Here is an 18,598-nt window from a genome sequence, read left to right as displayed (position 1 = left end):
AGGGGCTGTGGCAGCCACAACCAAAGCAGCAAGGGAACTGGCGCTGGAGAGGAGGCAATCCCATGGTCAACTCCGGGGGTTAGGGGTGCAAGGAGAACCCGTACTGGGGAGCCAAGGTAGCCCTTGGGACAGTGCCTAAGGCTGCACGGCCTTGTTCCCAGCTCTTGCATCTGCCGTTGTAACCAGGGGCCACCTTCCTCCATCAGGTGGGTTACTCATGAAATAGTCCCCTTTGGCCTAAAGCAGCTAGAGGTTAGAGGTTATTGTGTGCCCCTACTTTCTGGACACCCACCAAAAGGAATGTAAGCCCAGGAAAGAGAGGGAAGGTGACCCTGGAGCAGAGATGGGGCTACTTGAAGGCCCCAGGAGGAAGGAGAAAGGAAATGGGAGAAGAGTATTATGTCATATTAAATATTTATTGTTCTGCAGACTGACCTTGGAGTACCTCTCAAGCCAGGAGGGGGACTGGTTAGTGTTCAAGTTGCTGAGATCTTAGGTCAAAAAGCTACAGACATCACTTTGGGGGGAAAACATGACTTGAAGACAGTCTCCCTTTGCCACCAATTCCAAGAGTCGAGGCTTCACGACTCGGGACATAGTGACAAGAGTTGAGTGAACCAGAGATTGAGGCAGTGAAGGTTTTACTGGAGGAAGAGAAAAGAGCCTTGGTTTTGGGGGTTTTTTTTTGGGGGGGGAAGAGGTGACAAAATTGGGAAAATGATAAAGGTCAGTTTGGAAGCCCAGGGGCGGGTGGTCCTGGGAAACCTGAAGATACTGGGAGATTCAGAAAGCCAAGGCGACCCAGCTTACCCACATGAGGCAAGGTCTTGGGAATGAAGGCAGAGTGGGGCAAGTCAAAGGGAGAACTGGAAGGGTGTGGGACGGGGGATAGGAGTCCGTGGTGGATCCCACGGTCCGGCACATCAGAAGTTGGGCTTGTGCTTCTTGAGCTCCACCATAAGGTGGTGAATGTTGATCAGCTCAGCCCGGGCAGGGAGAGCTCGGAGCTGGGGCTGAGACAGCACCCGGTGGAAGCGATGGTAGAGCTGGATGAGCTGGGTCAATGCTCCCTGGTCAGAGAAAGTCAAGGGGGGGTCAGACTGGGGGGTACTGCTAAGGGAGATGATTAAGGATCAGGTTAGGGCTCATCCAGAATTTGGGGCATAGCTGGTAAGAATTCTTCAACTGAACCCAGGGAAAAGAGGGGCAAAAAATAGTGATGGGAGTAGGGGCAGCTGGGAGTTGCAGGTCACCTGGATGATACTAGTTCCATTTCTGAAGTTGGTGAAACTCCGCATTACATCCTGACTCAGAGACTCCACTGATGATTTCCAGGAACTACCAAAGCCACGGATCAGCTGAGTAACCCGGGCTGATGGCAGGAGGAAAGAGACAGTGTCAGACAGGGACGAGGCTAAGTGATCTTCTGCCCCACGAAGTCCTCCCCGAGGCACATCCATCCTCACCATCCAACCCCTCTTTTCTGTTCTCCCAACCCATTCTTTCCTGCTCTACTTTGTCCCCATGTAATCCACGTCCTCTTTCTTCTTTTCCAGTCATCTTACCACTGACCCCATCACGACCACACCATCCTCATACCTTCTTCCCCTCGAAGTCGCTCAGCCTGTCCACGCTCAATCAAAGCCTCAGCCTCCTTCACAAATGCCACCAGACCCCCAAAAGGCGGAGACAGCAACTCTTCAATGAATTCCTGGAGAAACACACACACACACATACACACAGTGTTCTGGTGTCAGCAGATTTTCCCAATTCTGGCATCATGACCAACTAAGTCCTTAGAACATTCCCACAGCTGAACAGCTAAGCTCTGAAAAGGTCATACACTTTAAGAAACTGCTGGTCTCACAAGAGGTTAGGGAAATCTTTAAGGATCCCCCTCCTCAAAAACAAAAAACAAAAAAACAAAACAGAAACCAAACTTGAACTGGGAGCAGAGCAATAAGAAATTGGGGTCAGGGCTGGAACCAGAGGGATGGGCACTGGGAGAGGCAGAGCTACCAGAAGGCAAATGGCCATGGCAACTCTGCCATCTAGAAACTGAGCCTGAGGCCAGCCTCAAGCGGGGAAGCTGAGCCTGGGTCTCTCCTGAGAGCCACGAAGAAGTGCTGAGGCAGACCATGTGGATGCATCTTCCAGCTGTTGCAAAAGCAGAGGCACATCCTCTCACTCCCAATTCTGGCCCATGTGACTCCCCGATTAAGATCCATCAATGAAGTCAAAGATTACCAGACACGTAAGAAAGTAATGAGTCACTATAGACAATAAGCAAAAAACCTAGGCCTCCCAAAACTGCCAACATTAGGACTGTCAGATACACAACAGTTGCATGTTCTTTATGAAATGTTTAAAGAAGTTAAAGATACAGGTACAAACATGACCAATTAACAAGATTAGGAAGAGAGACTTGAAATGGAATTTTTTAGAAATGGTTTAAAAATAAAAAATGTTTACATTTTTCAAAAGTAAACAGACTAAATAGCAGATTAGAAATACCTGAAGAATGATACAGCGAATTGTAATTGAAGAAATGACTCAGAATGCAGCAGAGAAGAAGATGGAAAATTTTGAGACACTGAGAGGTATAGAAATCTAATTAATGGATCTATTTAAGGCAGTGATCATTGATGGCTACTGACAAAAAGTGAGCCTAATTGGAATCTGACCAAGCCTTTCCATTTAACTACACATTTATGGGAAAAGAGGAACAGTTGACCCACATCATGAAATGCAATCAGGAAAACTCATCTACGTCATCGGGCACGACACATGACTCAGTGACTCAGTTTCTTCCACAAATAAATTTAGAGAAATCTATAGATTAAAAAGAGACATACATATGGACTGTATATGGGTCCTGATTTGAAACATAAAAACCAATCATAACTGGGAGAGTTTAAACACTAGCTTTTAAATGTAATAATTTTTTTTAAGTGTGATAACATATTGTAGTTTATAAAACACATTCTGATGCAGATGAAGTGATGATAATGTATAGGATTTAATTCAAGAGCTGGGAGGAGAGGGCACGGGATGAGCAATGGGTGTTAACACAGATGAAACAAAACTTTGATTTCTGATGGTACCAGGGGTTCACTGTGCTATTCTCTACATTAGCAAATACATTTGAAATTTCCCACAATAAAAAGCAAACATTTTTTTTAATGGAAGAGGGGAATTAAAACAAAAACAAACAAACACAAAAACAAAAAAACCCCAACCCAGATAGTAATATCTGGTAAGGTAAAAGTGAAACTTTTTTTCCACTTAAAACTAAACTCTTCCAGAGGCGGCCTGATGGCTCAGTTGGTTAGAGCACGAGCTCTTAACAACAAGATTGCTGGTTCAATTCCTGCCTGAGATGGTGGGCTCGCCCCCTGCAACCAAGATTGAAAACAGCGACTGGACTTGGAGCTGAGCTGCGCTCTCCACAACTAGATTGAAGGACAACGACTTGGAGCTGATGGGCCCTGGAAAAACACACGTTCACCAATATTCCCCAATAAAATTAAAAAAAAAAAAGGCTACATACTGTTAGGATTCTAACTCTATGACATTCTGGAAAAGGCAAAACTTTAAAAAAAATAAATGAATAAACGACTTCCATTTAAATATACAATCTTTTTCTACTCTTCCCATAACAAATCCACTTATTTCCACTGAGGTTAACCAATATGAGACTAGGGAGACATCCCCAAGAATGGATCTTTCTATAAACAAGGCATTTTTATTTGTGATGTGATTTTAGATAAAGATTAAACAACTGTTAAGTTTAGTACCTATGTTTTCTTCTATGTATTTTATTGTTTCAGGTCTTATATTTAGGTCACTGATCCATTTTGAGTTAATTTTGGTATATGGTGACAGATAGCAATCTAGTTTCATTCTTTTGCACGTGGCTTTCCAATTTTCCCCAGCACCATTTACTGAAAAGGCTGTCTTTTTTCCATTGTATGTTTTTGGCTCCTTTGTTGAAAACTATTTGCCCATATACATGTGGGTTTATTTCTGGTTCGGAATTCTGTTCTATTGCTCTGTGTGTCTGTTTTTCTACCAATACCATGCTGTTTTCACTATTACCACTTTGAAGTATAAATTGAAGTCAGGGAGTGTGATACCTTCAGCCTTGCTCCTTTCTCTCAGGACTGCTTTGGCTATTTGGGGTCTTTTTGTGGTTCCATACAAATCTGATGATTTTTTGTTCTATTTCTTTAAACGATGCCATTGGGACTTTGATGGGGATTCATTAAAGCTGTATATTGCTTTGGTCTTACAGAGCATTTTATGAATTTGACCTCTAAGGCAAGGGAAGTAAAAGCAAAAATAAACGAACGGGACTGTATCAAACTAAAAAGCTTCTGCACAGCAAAAAACAAAAAAACAAACAAACAAAAAAAAACACACAAAAAAAACATCAACAAAATAAAGAGGCAACCAACCGAACGGGAGAAAATATTTGCAAACACCTCTGAGATGGGGCTAATGTTCAAAATATATAAAGAACTCATACAACTCAACAACAACAACAAAACGATCCAATTTAAAAATGGGCAGAGGACCTGAACAGACACTTTTCCCAAGAAGATATACAAATATGTGAAAAGATGCTTAACTTCACTAGCTATTAGGGAAACACAAATCAAAACCACAATGAGATACCACCTCACACCTGTTAGAATGGCTGTCATCAACAAGACAAGAAATTAGAAGTGTTAGAGAGGCTGTGGAGAAAAAGAAACCCTCATACACTACTGGTGGGAATGTAAACTGGTACAGTCATTATGGAAAATTGTATGGAGGTTCCTCAAAAAATTAAGAATAGAATTACCATATGACCCAGCAATCCCTCTTCTGGGTATCTACCTGAAAATTTTGAAAACATTTATTCATAAAGATATATGCTCCCTTATGATCATTGCAGCATTATTTACGGTGGCCAAGACCTTGAAACAACTGAAGTGTCCTTCAATAAATGATTGGATAAAGAAGATGTGGGCTATATACAATGGAATACTACTCAGCCATTTAAAAAGATGAAATAATGCTATTTGCAACAACACGGATGGATCTTGAGATCATTATGCTAAGTGAAATAAGTTAGACGGGAAAAGTTGAGAACCATATGATTTCACTCATATGTGGGATATAAAACTGAAGGCAACAAATGAACAAAACAAATAAACTAACAAAAACTCATAGACACAGACAACAGTATAGTGGTTACCAAAGGGAAAGGGGGGTGAAGGGAGATAGAAGAGGAAAAAGGGGGTCAAATACATGGTGATGGAAGGAGAACTGACTCTGGGTGGTGAACACACAATGCAATATACAGATGATGTATTATAGAATTGTATGTTTGAAACCTATACAATTTTATTAACCAATCTCACTCCAATAAATTTGATAAAATTTTTAAAAAGATTAAACAACCAAATGCAGCCTATTACAATTGCCTAAATGCAATAACCTACGGTATACATGCTCTTAACAACATAACAGTGGGGGCCCAGAGAGTGGAGGGCAAAGGGAAGTTCAGCTAACAGAGATGAGCTGTCCTAGCACGGCAGCCATAAGTCACATGAGCTACTGATCATTCGAAATGTGGTTTATCCTAACTGAAATGTGCAATAAGCATAAAATACACACTTCATATGGGAAAAACATTTTAAATAAATCATTACTCATTTTTTTGTTGATTATTTGTTGAAATGATATTTTTGACAGTGGTTTAAATAAAATATATTATTAAATTCTTTTCACCTGTTTCTTTTTCATGCTTAAAATGTAGCTACTGGAGGGGGGGCCGGTTAGCTCAATTGGTTAGAGCGTGGTACTCTAAAATAGGTTGCCGGTTTGATCCCCACGTGGGCCACTGTGAGCTGCGCCCTCCACAACTACATTGAAACAACTACTTGACCTGGAGCTGATGGGTGGTGGAAAAACACACTTAATAAATTTTTTTTTAAAGTTAAGAAAAAAGGTAGCTACTAGAAAATTTTTAATTACTTAAGTGCCTCATATTGTGGTTTGCATTATATTTCTATTGGACAACACTGGTCTAGACTTGGCCTAAACTTTAAGCTCTCTGTCCAGCAAAAGAGAATGTCCTCATAGCAGAGGAGCGGCCAGAGGGGAACAGTGCACACACTGGGCTGTAGCTAGCAATCCTTCCCACACAATATGCAGCCCGAGCAGCAGCCCACGAAAAGGACGGGGAGCACCGATGACAGCTGGCTCCCCACCCTGGCAAATTCCAGGCAGCTTGGCTGCTTCTCAGCAGAGCCCACTGGTTTAAGGGCATCTTCTGGATCTAGAGAAGGATTCAGGGGATCTAGAGAATTGCACTTCTGAAGGCAGAGCTGCCCGTTCCTTAACTGGGCAGGTGAGGACAATGGTTTCCTTTGTCCTGACATGTTTATTTTACTAAAAAGAGAGAACAGAATGGGAAAGTTTAACCTACAACTAATCAGACCCCAAAAGAAGAAATAATGGAGGAAAAGCAATGTTTTAAAAGATACTCGCTGTGAATTTTCCCAAATTAATGAAAAAATTGATTCAAAGACCCAAGAAACACAACAAGATACAAAAATATAACTAAAGAGAAAACCCACATCTAGACTTCAGAATACTAAGGGGAAAAAGGGGCTCTAAGAGCAGTCACAGAAAACAGACTGCCCTCAAAAGGACAATAATTAGACCAACAGACTTCTCCACAGCAATCATTTAAGCTAACCGTGGAAAATCATCCTCTAAACGTGGACAGAAAATAACTGTCAACTTAAAATTTGACAGTAAGCCAGCAAAACTATATTTTCCTGACATTTATATAAAAACGAAAACGAGGTTTACTACCAATAAATTTTCACAAAGGAATTTCTAAAAATTTGCTTCAAGAAGAAGGAAAATGATCCCAAAAAAGATCCTAAAAAGATCATCTGAGTTTTAAAAAGGAATGCTGAGCAAATACGCCGAGAAATATTCATGGAAATTGAAATAAAAAGTATTGCTATAAAATGGCAACAAGTGAAATAGGACAGAAATAAAATGCTGGTCAATAATTAGCACGGAAGGAAGAAGGAGGAGTGACGGGAGCATTAAAGCACTTAACATGTTTTAAAGTTCATGTATTGTTTGAGAGAGGGGTTAAATAAATATTAAGTTTAGATGTTAAGCTAAATATGCAACGTAAAATTTAAAGGATCAATTCTAAAAGAAGGGAGTACAAAACTCCAAACAATTAGAGAGAAAAATAATGTAGTAAAAAAAATAAAGGCAAGAAGCACAAATGACACAAGACAAACAGAAAATGAAAGATGGTAGAAACAAGTCCAAATGTAACATTAATCATAACAAATATAAATGGATTAAAATCATAAAAGGCAGAGATAATTCAATTAGATTTAAAAAAAAAATTCAAGCTATGTGCTATTTACAAAATATTTAAAATGAGAAAACTTAAAAGTCTAAAAGTAAAAGAATGGAAATAAATTAACAGGCAAATATTAACCAAAATAAAGTTGGCAGAGCTATGTTAATATCAGATGTAACAGGCTTTAAGACAAAATTATTAGGGTTAAGGTGGGTCATTATACAGTGTCAAATACTTCAAGTCACCAGTAAGAGCCACCGATTCTAAACTTTTAAGAATTTAGGTAAACTAAGCTGCAACTATATAAAGCAAAATTTGATAGAATTGCAGGGAAAAGTGACAAATCTATGAATTTCAAAACGTCTCTCTCAATAACTGATAGTAGACAAACAAATAATCAATGAAGATATAGATGATGTGAATAACATAATAAAAAAGCTGGATCACCACACCTGACAATTAAAGAACACAGATTCTTCTCAAACACACAATGAATACAGATTCTTCTCAAACACACAAAAGTTGATCATGTACCAGGCCACAGCAAAACTAAATTTCAAAGAATCGGTACCAAAAAAAGACATTCTCCAGCCACAATGCAATTTAGACATTAATAACAAAAAGATAAATAAGAAAACTACTTTTTGGAAATTTAAAAACACTCCTGCAAAAATCTCACAGATCAAAGAAGAAATAATTGAAAAATAAAAATTCTTAGAACTGAATGACAATAAAAATGTTACCTATTCGAACCTACTGAATTTAAAAAAAAGGAGTACTGAGAGAGAATTTCATAGTTTTAGATCTTCCCAGATGCTTTTGCTGACAAGTTCTATGAAATTTTCAAGGAAGAGATCATTTCAAATTCTCTCAGAATAAAAAAAGAAAAGAAGAAACAGTTCCTCCTACCTCCTTCTATCAATCCACTATGACTTTGGTACCAAAACTACAGAAGGACAGTACAAGAAAAGGAAATCACAGGCCAATCTCACCTATGCACAGAGCAAACATTCTAAATGAATTAGACCAAACCCAACATGGTTTAATATTCTAAAATCTACAAATGTCATATACCATATAATAGATTAAAAAAATACTTCCAACAGTTGCAGAAAAAGCATACACTCTTGACTAAAAATTCAATACCCATTCATTCATGATAAAAAAGAAAAATAGTTTAACTCTTGGCATAGGAGGGATTGAAAGGAATTTTCATAACTGTACAAAGGTATCTGTAAGAAAACCTACAACATTACTCTTAATGGGGAAACAATTAAATCATTCCTTTTAAAATTAGGAAAAGATAGGGTTCTCACTATCACCACTTTTAGTCAATTACTCATCTTTCTACTGGAGGTACTAGCATAGTAAGAGAATAAGGACATAGAAATGAAAAACATAAGGATTAGAAAGAAAGAACTAAAACTGCCATAATTCATAGATGATGAATGCCTACATAGAAACACACACATTCAAATATCCAGAAATACTATTAGAAATAATAATTTAGGAAGGTGGCTGGCTATATGGTCAATATACAACAATCAATAGCATTTCTATACACCAGTTCAAACAAGAAAATTTCTTTTTCAAAAGATCAGTTATATAAAATAGTCACAGGGAAGTAAAGTACAGCATAGGGAATATAGTCAATAATATAGTAATAACTACACATGGTGCCAGTTAGATACTAGACTTATTGGGGGAATTACTTCATAAATTATATAAATGTTTAACCATTACGCTGTACACCTGAAACTAATATAAGATAATATTGAATGTCAACAGTAATTGAAAAATTAAACAATAAAAATTAAAAAAAGATAATAGTTAAGTAACAACGGTTTAAAGAACAAATTCAAAAATAGTGTAAAAAGTCTAATTAGAGAGAAAGAAATATAATCATTATTCCTAGTATTATTCGTAAATAAATGTAGATTTATTCCTAATAGTAATAACTACAATAATAACTTCTAGCACCTAGAGATTAAAAGGAATTTTCTTAACCTGATAAAAGGCATCTACAAAAAACCTACAACTACAGTACTCTTAATGGGGAAGTGATGAAAGCATTCATTTTACAATCAGGAATAGGAAAAGGGTTCTATTACCCTTCTATTCAATTATTCGACATTGTCATAGAGGTCCTAGCCAGAACAGTAAGAGACCAAAGATGGAAGAAATTGAAGGCGAAGGATTAGAAAGAATTTATTTATTCCTAGTAGGACTAAATCTACATATTACACCTACCTAGGAATAACTCTAACAAAAGATTTGCAATGTCTTTGTGCTGAAAATTATAAAAGATTGTCAAAAGACATTAAAGAATATCTTTAAAAAAGGAGAGGGGGCCAGCCCAGTGGCTCAGGCGGTTATAACTCAATGCTCCTAACTCTGAAGGCTGCCGGTTCGATTCCCACATGGGCCAGTGGGCTCTCAACCGCAAGGGTGCCGGTTCAATTCCTCGACTCCCCCAAGGGATGGTGGGCAGCGCCCCCTACAACTAGAAAACGGCAACTGGACCTGGAGCTGAGCTGCGCCCTCCACAAATAAGACTGAAAGGACAACAACTTGAAGCTGAATGGCACCCTCCACAACTAAGATTGAAAGGACAACAACTTGACTTGGAAAAAAGGCCTAGAAGTACACACTGTTCCCCCAATAAAGTCCTGTTCCCCTTCCCCAATAAAATCTTTACAAAAAAAAAAAGGAGAGGGAGCCCATTTCATGGGCAGGAAGTGTCAGTGTCATAAAGTGTCAATTCTTTCAAACTGATCTAAATCGATCAATGCAATTCCAATCACAATCCTTAATAGGTTTTTCAGATGTGAAAATTTAAAAGCTGACTGTAAGATTTATATGAAAAATCAAAAGGCCAATAAGACTCACGATACTGATGAAAAAGAAGGCAGAAGAATGTGCCCTATAAAGCATAATAATTAAAACTGTATTGTGGGGCGGCCGGTTAGCTCAGTTGGTTAGAGCGCAGAGCTCCTAACACCAAGGTTGCCAGTTCGATCCCTGCATGGGCCACTTTGAGCTGCGCCCTCCTTAAAAAACTGTACTGCAGGGCACACAAATTGATCACTGGCACAAAATAAAGGCGAGATGCCCATCTCTGGGGAGTTTTGCTGTGTGACCCAGACAGCACTGCCCATCAAGCAGGGAAAGACAGTTTCCATAAATGGTTCTGGGGCAATCGTTATCCACATAGAAAACATTAAATTAGATTCCTACCTCACATCATACACAAAAATCAATTCTAGGTAAATGTATGACTTAGAAGTAAAAAAGCAACATTCTACAATATTCAGAAGAAAATGGAGTATAATATTTTTCTGACCTTGGAGGAATAAGGGATTTCTTAAACAAGATACAAAAATAAAGAAAAGATTTATAAATTCAATCATATTACAACTAGGAATTTCTGTTCCTCAAACGACAACATAAAACAGAGATATAACACATACTGAAAGATCCCTGCAACCTATATAATCAACAAAAGATTAGTATATAGAATATATAAAGATCCCTCATAAATTAAAAAACACACAAACGATCCAATTTTTAAAATGTCAAATGCTATGACAGACATTTTGCAGAAAAGAAAAATTTGTATGGCTACTTAATATTTGAAATGATGCTCAATCTGATTAGTCATCAGAAAAACGCATATCAAGACCCCAACGAGTACCTACCAGAAAGGTAACGATAGTCTGATAATACCATGCGTTGGAGAAAATATGTCTCACTGAGAATTCATACATATTACAGGTGAGGAATAAATTGGTACATCCACTTAGGAATACAATTTGGCATCATCTCATAAAGTTGAATACTGGCATAGCCTACAAGCAGCAAGCCTGCCCCTACTGCCAGGAGAAACTTTCGAGAAAACTTACCTATTTCTATGTGCACTGAAAGACTTAACTGTTCGTAAAATAATGCTCACAGTAGCAAAAAAATGGAAATAATCCGAATGGCACATAGCAACGTTATACAATAGTGAAAAAGAATGAGTGCAGCCATATGTAACAAATAACATAACAATATTAGAAAAATGATGCATGAAAAATCCTGTGATTCTGCTTTTATGACACTCACCAACAAAACTAAACAATCACTGTTTTGGTATACTTTTTTTAAAAGGATGATAAACACAATATTTCGGACAACAGGTGCCTGTGAGAGGCGGGGAGATGGAGTGAGAAGGAATTCATACTTTGATATTGTTTATTGTCAAGGTCTGTTGTGGATTCATGGATGTTTACATAATTTTAAAAAATACAAGATAAAATAAAATAGACCACTAATGACAGCATGTTGTGAACCAAGAGTTGTAACTGCAATTCTATGTACCTGGAGACCATTAACTGCCGTTACACAGGCACACGCGTGCACACTTGCACACTTGCACACACACACGCATTGACCTGAGAGCAGCACACAGACCGGCCGTCTCCTTTCCCCCACAGCCTACCTGTGTCCGAGCACTGAGCAGCTGCTGGAAACTCTCAACCTCTTTGCTGTCATCGGCAGCCCGCTCCTAAGGGAAAACAGAGGGAAATCTCAAGTTTGGGGAGACGCAGCCCCTCGCTTCAGGATACCCCCTTGCCTCCACATGTCCGGTGCTTAGCCAGACATCGTGCCGGTCTCCAGAACAAATCACGGGACAGGCCCGCATAAACCCTGGCCTCAGAGCCCGCAGCGCGGCGGGCCCGGCGATGTCTGGTAGGAAACGGGAGGAAGGGGTGTCTGTTACCATGAGCACACCCAGCATCATGTCGTAGTTGTTGACCAGAAACACAAGCTGCTCCTTCCTTGAGGAGAACTCAGCGGCCACTCGCAGGACAAAGTTCTCCACTTCCACCTGCAAAAGCCGAAAGGCGGAGACAGGCGGGGGGGGGGGGGGGGGGGGGCACTGCCGCGCTTCTCTGCGCAGCCCGCCCGGCAGCCCGGCTGCGGGCCGTCAGCCCACACCCCTCACCTGGAGCTGCCCCAGCAGGTGCAGCGTCCGTTCACTAGGAATGGTCTGGTTGATGCTGACAAGCGCGGACGAGAACTCTGCGTACCGGCGTGTGATCTGGGCGAAAGGAGGCGGAAGGAAAATCACACCAAAGCCGTGGCCCGGCCAGCACAGCCTCCCAGCACCCCTGCCGCGGGCCGACCAACCCGTGGGACTCCTGCCCCCAGCCCCACAAACAGGGCCCGACCCGAGTGTACCACTCCAGGCTGCCCTTCACAGTGGGGCTACACATCCCACCAGGCACAACACACCCATGAACCCGGCCCCTCCCCCCAGTAAAACCGAGAGCGCTGCCCTTGCTCACATAGTGGGGCCGAGTATCTAGCCCCCCGAGGCGCTGAGGGTCAGTGCTTCGAACACTCTGGACATTCATCTCCAGGATGAGTTCAAACCGTGGCCACAGTAAGGCAAGCACCTGTTCCCAGTACCTGTGGGCTCAACCAGAGTCAGCGGTCAGTTGGCCAGGAAGTGGGGGCCGGGATGGGGGCTGCGAGGGGGGGGGGGTCTTGCTGTTAGGGCGTGTGAGTGGGAAACCTGCCCAACTCTGGGGCATCCTTCAGATTAACCCTGGGTGGTGGGTGGTGCTAGCACTGGGTGTGAGAGGCGTGGGCAGCAGCAGCACTGCCTCCAGGTGGGTGAATGGAGACAGGGTCAAAAAGACAGTAGGAGCGCAGGGATCAGGGCAGGGTCATGTAAGAGCAAGAGTTCAAGGCCAGCAGGCCAGCAGGGACCAGGACTCGGTGACCTGTCCAGAGCGGGAACATCCCTCTTTGCTGCAATGTTGCGGAAGCGGAGAACGATGTGGATACAGAGAAAAACGGCGATGGCATCGTAGCAGTCAGTGAGATAGGACTCCAGGTGCTTCTGTGATTCAGGAACAGGCAGAGGGTTGGGTGTTACTTGGTCCTTCTCAGTGGAAAGACAAATGTGCTCCTTTGGGGACGTAGCACTGGGAAGGAGGGAGGGAGGGAAGAGAGAAGTCTAAAAGGGAAATGCCCCCTCCTTCCCTGTGCGCTGGCCACTCGGGTGGTCCTGGCACCTTGCTCACCAGGACCTATTATCACAGCAGAATTCAGGACTGAGCCCCAAGGTTTAGAGGCCCCTCAGTTTTCAGGTGCTACTGTGTAGGTGTGGATCAGCAGCGGGGCAGCCTTGGGGACCCCAAGCTTTGAGGGTTTCCTGGGGAGTCACGCTGGGAGCATGAGGCTTGGACATTTTAGAATGAGGGTGTCCTGGTTTCAATACCACCAGAGCTATGAGCTTCCTACGGTGCCAAGGGGACCGGGGACACGGGGTCTAAGCACAGGAGCTGGGGGTCTTACCAAGGTCATGGTGAGCGTACGGTGCATGACAGCATGGAAGAGGTCGAGTGCGGCCGGGCCAGACACAACAAAGAATTCACAGATGAAAAGATATTCCCGGCAGGAATTGTCTAGGAGGGCATAGTGCTGGCTGCGGAAGAGGGCCTCAAACGGATACTAGGATAGGGGGGTAAAGAAGAGAGACAGAGGGATGGACCCCGACACTGACTCCCCATGGATATGGCTGGGAAATCAGCAAATGTGGGTGTTGAGACCCTTCCCATCTCACCCAAGGCCAGGCTGTGAAAGAGCATCCTGAATGGGTACCAAAGTCGGGGGAAAGAAGGGGTACAAGAGAAAAGCCCACCCCACTCCTGCATACACCTCCAGAACTGCTTCATGACATGTCACTCTGCTCAGCCAGTCTCTCCCCGCTACATGCCCTTACGTCAACGGTCCCAACCCTCTTCACAGCACAGAACACTAGGGAGACTGGAAAAGGCCACTCCCAGGTCTCAGGGGACTCGCAGGGGCCTAGGAGTGGGCCGGTCTGGCTTTCCCACCCATGCTCAGCATCCCCCTCATGACTGAAGTTTATTCCTCCTCCTACCCTCTGTTCTCCCCGCTGGGCAGTGTGGGGCACCAGGATGGGGGCCTCCAGTTCAGTGGGGGAGATGACAGAGCCACGGGTCCCCAGGGTGAAGATGGTGTTTCTGCTGCGCAGGGATGGCTTCGAAAAGAATCGTGAAGGGTCAGAGTTAGGGAAAACAGTAAGCGCACAGCTGTGACTGAAGATCAAAAATTCAGTACCTCTGGAGCCTCCAGGAGCCGGACAGCGTGGGGCCCCTTTCCTACTTCACCTAACACCTGTGAATGGGCTTCAGGGAGTGTCTACACCTCTGACATCAGAGGCAAAACTAAGTGTCAAAACGCTTTTTTCTGGGGAGCGCGGCCATAGCCTTCATCCCATTCTCAAAGGTATTGGTCCCACAGGAAAAGGTAAGCAGCAGCGTCTTGGAGGCTCTAGGATATCTTTCTTTGCTGTATCTTCCATGCCCATCAGATCGTCTTTCTCAGCGACTTCCTCGTACTGGAGAAACAGGAAGACAACTGGTAACCATCTCTTCCCACAGCACGATGAAGCATTGCTTTTCCACTGCTCCCCTTGCCCAGCGGTAGCCCCTCCTCCCAGCCCAGGTGCTCAGCTGCGCCCCTCCCTCCTTGGCCTCACCTGCACCTTCATGAGCCGTCCCAGGTAAGAGCGGTAGTAGGATAGGTAGATCTTGCTCAGCGTCTCCACATATTCGTCCCTGATCTCCTTCGCTGTTGCTCTTTCATTGCCCAGCAGGAACTGATAGAAGAACCTGGAAGGGCCGGGGACCAGTCAGTCTCCCTGCCTACCTAAGGAGCCAGACACCACACGTGGCTGGTCATCCTTCCCATGGTGACCTGTACTTCAGCAGGGCCGTCTGGGGGATCTGATAGTTGGTCATTGGTTTTCTGAAGGAATAAATCTTCTGAAGGATGAACTCTCGGATCTTCGTCACAGCCTAGACATGGGGGAACAAACACAGGGCATGAAGCTGCAACCTTCTTACTATTTGGGAGGCATTCGGGGAAGTGACAGCTATTAAGTGTAGGAAGAGGAATGGTGGAGAATACCTCTTCAGTGTTTTTTTAAAGATTCTCAGGGAACCCAGAGATGTGAGGATGTGCTCTGCCAGGAAAAGGTGGGGGGAAGTTCTTGGGGACAGGTTACAATGAGCTCAGCCAGGAAAACCCAGGGGGAAGGTGTTGGGGAGGCCGGTTCTGCAGTCTCTAGGGTACTGCCCAGCCCTCACCTTGACCCGGAGCCGGTCGAGCACACCTCTGACGTCTGCACAAGCCGCTGTGCCTCTGGCCTCCTGCTCTCGGACCGCAGCTGCCTTGGCATCCAGTTCCTGCAGCTGCTCCAGGAACCTGGGCTCTGTCACTGGTGCCTCCAGAATTGCCCTGGGTAGCAGGGCGGGGTGGGACGGGTTAGGAGGGAGACCCACACATCCCTACACTCCAAATCATATCACTTACATCCAGCCTCTGTCCCCTTGCCCTTCTTACACTGTACCATACTGTCAGGGTTTTCTATTCCTGGACCCCCCCTTCCCACATAAGCCTTAGACCCCCTCACTACACACCTGACCCTGGATGATTCCTAGTCTTTGATGCCTAAAGTATGCATCAAGGTTAGAAAGAGTTGTCAACCCAACCATCAGTTTCTGGACGGCACTTGATGACCTGGAGCCAGGAAACCCACGTGGCAAATAGGTTAGGTCATCCCAGCCTACCCACCTGCTACAGACATCGTGACCCTTCAAACTGGTAACTCACGTGACCAGAGCAGAGGGCACTACCAAGCCATCGACAAGCTCCCCGAGTTTCCCCCGAACTGCCTGGCGGTTTCGCAGCCGAATGTTCATGGCTCCTGACTGTTCCTGCAGTGTCCGGATCTCAGAGCTGATGGAGCTCAGGTCACTCTGAAAAGCTCCCAACATCTGCTCCATGCGCTGGGGGGAAAGGCAGAAGATGTTGCTGGAGTGTCACAGGGTAGGTAGGGGACACGTGGGACACCTAAGCGCATTGGTGAAGTCCCCAGTATCTATCACTCCAGGAGGGTAGCAGGTAACGAGGGAAGAAGTACCCCAAAGGTCACTAGCAAATAACATTAGTTACAACTATAACAACAAAAGGCTGCTGAGGTCATCCTGCAAGTGATTCTAACTGTCTCCACCTAAGGTTGATGACCTAAACAGTGGCACCAAAGACCATGATCTGGTTCAAGTTATTAGAGATCACAGGTCGTGCTTACTAACCTCAAGGACAGCATCGCAGGCTGTGATCTGGTTGTGCAGAGATGCTATGTTCTCACTCTCTTGGATATCTGACCCACAGAAAGTCAAGGAGCCTCACCATGAAAATGGAGATCCTCAGGCCTTCAGGACCTCTTCAATTTCGCCCTGAGGTGACAGAAACCTCAGAGAGAAGATGTCATCCCCAGCCCGGCTGTCTGCATCATGCTCCACAAAATCCCCATTTTAATAATACCACCCTTTTCCTCTGCTGGAGGATACAATCTCGAATGGACTTCTGTTCAATCTGCTGTAGCTCCAGCTCAACCTGCTTTGAATAGTGACGGATATCCACACCCTGGGAGAACATAAACAGGTTAGGAGGAAGTCCCCGTGAAGGGACACTGGAACAGAATCAATGAAGGACCAGAGGGTAAGACATCAGGGTGGCATTAGAAGTACAAGAAACTGTTTCCTTTTTTTTTCTTTAAGAAGGTGTGGGCAGGGGGTGGCGTGGCAGATGAGTATAGCAGAGAGCCTCACCGTTTTAAGAGCTTCCTTTACTAACTCATCCTCCAGATTTGCCTGAATGTGAACTGGAAATAGAAGTGCATTGTAAGGGTTCAGGTCCATAATGCCCTCTCCCCACACTGAACACCTGCACACCCATCCCTGCCTTATTCCTTCCAGCCCCCACGCCGCTCAGCTTATAGACACTCTGCATCCAGTGGCGTCGCTTACCATCCACTTCATCCAGGATAAATTCATCAGAGGTAATGTCCAACTCTCCAAGTTGCAATGGCTCCTGAAGACCAGGGCCACCCCCCTGGAGAGGGATACATTAATGAGAACGGATACAGGGAAAGAGGGGGAGAACACAATATAATGGGATAATCGCTAATACTTCAAGGGGGAGAGGGGAACTTTTCCTGGGGCGCCACAGGGGCTGAGTCAAAACATTCCAAGAGTCTCACATTGTGCCCAATCTACTACTTGGGGCAGAGGTGTAGGGACCACGACAAGGAGCCATACCACCCACAGAGAATGAAGATGTCCAACTGAGAAAAATTAGGAGTTGGAGAGGACAGAGCAGAACTTGCAGTTGAATTCAGGAGTCCCCAAACCCCTGCTATCTTAGGTGTTACATCACATCCCTCTAGGGAGCTCCAGCCTTTCTAGAACTGTCAGCTAACACCCAGTATTTACTTGGAGGCCTGGTTCCATCTTACATATACTCATTCACGGAATCATAACCAACAACCTGTATGGTAGGTCTTATTATTTTCTTCACCTTATAAGGTAGGTATGTAAAGCGATGGCAGAGAGGAGCTAGGTAACTTGCCCAAGGACACAGCATGTAAGTAGCAGAGCTAGAATTAGAAGAGGCAATCGGTCTCCAGAGGCCATACTCTTAACCTTCACACTGCACTGCTTTTCTATGCCGTCTCGTAATCTGGAGGTTAACTGAAATTGTGTCCTGGGAAGCTGAGTCTCCACCATTCTGGCCCCAGGGAGGGGTATGGAGAGGACCTCCGGTAGCAGCCAAGCTCCCACTCTTGCAAAAACCCAGCCCAGGTCTTTCTGACGCAAGGACGACCGGACAAAATCCCGGAGAAACAGCCCGGCGTTCTCACCAGCGGGCCCTCCTCCTCCTCTACATCTGAGGCCCCGGCCCGCAATACCAGCTCCCGAGCAGCTGCCGCCATGGTGGCAGCCGCAGCCATTCCGCGCAGCCTCACTTCCGGCAGCTGTCAGTCGCCGCGAGTCCGTTTCCCGGAGTGAACTACAAGTCTTAGAGTGTCTTGCACAGCGCGAAATCGTTCCCAGATATTTGCGTTAAAGCTCTAACCACCTCACCCAAGTACAAATGAGAAGTGGAAGTCTTAAGCACAATCTCTCCCGGAACCTTCGCTGCTCTCTAACCCCAAAACTTTACGAACGGTAAATAGACGCGGAACCGGAAGTGTGACGACTAATTTAGACTCTCAGAAGTCTAGTCGACTAGGGCACCAACTGTTTCCGGAAGCGCTTCACTAAGGTAGTCCCGCCTCTTCCGCCT

The 18,598-nt window shown here is 44.3% G+C and overlaps 1 protein-coding gene across 4 annotated transcripts; it reads right to left on the bottom strand.

The window, feature by feature from the left end:
• Positions 1–399: 399 nt before the first annotated feature.
• On the bottom strand, positions 400–18,492 carry VPS52 (VPS52 subunit of GARP complex). Of its 4 annotated transcripts, none has more exons than XM_081044652.1 (20): positions 18,174–18,492; positions 17,281–17,365; positions 17,083–17,135; positions 16,822–16,897; positions 16,564–16,631; positions 16,082–16,257; positions 15,556–15,706; positions 15,164–15,264; positions 14,946–15,078; positions 14,747–14,804; positions 14,325–14,458; positions 13,736–13,891; positions 13,159–13,277; positions 12,718–12,841; positions 12,375–12,470; positions 12,150–12,257; positions 11,868–11,933; positions 1,600–1,711; positions 1,254–1,372; positions 400–644 (listed from the first exon to the last, which is right to left on the bottom strand). In XM_081044652.1, the coding sequence occupies exons 1-20, from the start codon at positions 18,261–18,263 to the stop codon at positions 642–644; spliced, it is 2,028 nt and encodes a 675-aa protein (XP_080900778.1). In that variant the 5' UTR covers positions 18,264–18,492; the 3' UTR covers positions 400–641. The 4 variants fall into 4 exon arrangements, with proteins under 4 accessions (XP_080900778.1, XP_080900776.1, XP_080900777.1 ...); XM_081044650.1 differs by having other exon boundaries at positions 625–1,070; XM_081044651.1 differs by having other exon boundaries at positions 625–1,070; positions 18,222–18,490.
• Between the last annotated feature and the right edge of the window lie 106 nt (positions 18,493–18,598).

The sequence above is a fragment of the Rhinolophus hipposideros genome (genome assembly GCF_964194185.1).
Source record: "Rhinolophus hipposideros genome assembly, chromosome: 3".
In the NCBI taxonomy this organism is placed as follows: domain Eukaryota; kingdom Metazoa; phylum Chordata; class Mammalia; order Chiroptera; family Rhinolophidae; genus Rhinolophus; species Rhinolophus hipposideros.
This window is presented reverse-complemented; position numbering and strand designations above follow the sequence as displayed.

What these genes read in the sequence shown, in the direction of transcription:
- VPS52 (XM_081044650.1), bottom strand. Translation starts at nt 18,263, where the DNA reads ATGGCTGCGGCTGCCACCATGGCGGCAGCTGCTCGGGAGCTGGTATTG. An exon ending in TGATGCTGGGTGTGCTCATG is followed by an intron (nt 11,934 to 12,149) that starts GTAACAGACACC and finishes GTTTTCCCTTAG; the next exon opens with GAGCGGGCTGCCGATGACAG. An exon ending in ATGGAACTAGTATCATCCAG is followed by an intron (nt 1,071 to 1,253) that starts GTGACCTGCAAC and finishes TTCTCTGACCAG; the next exon opens with GGAGCATTGACCCAGCTCAT.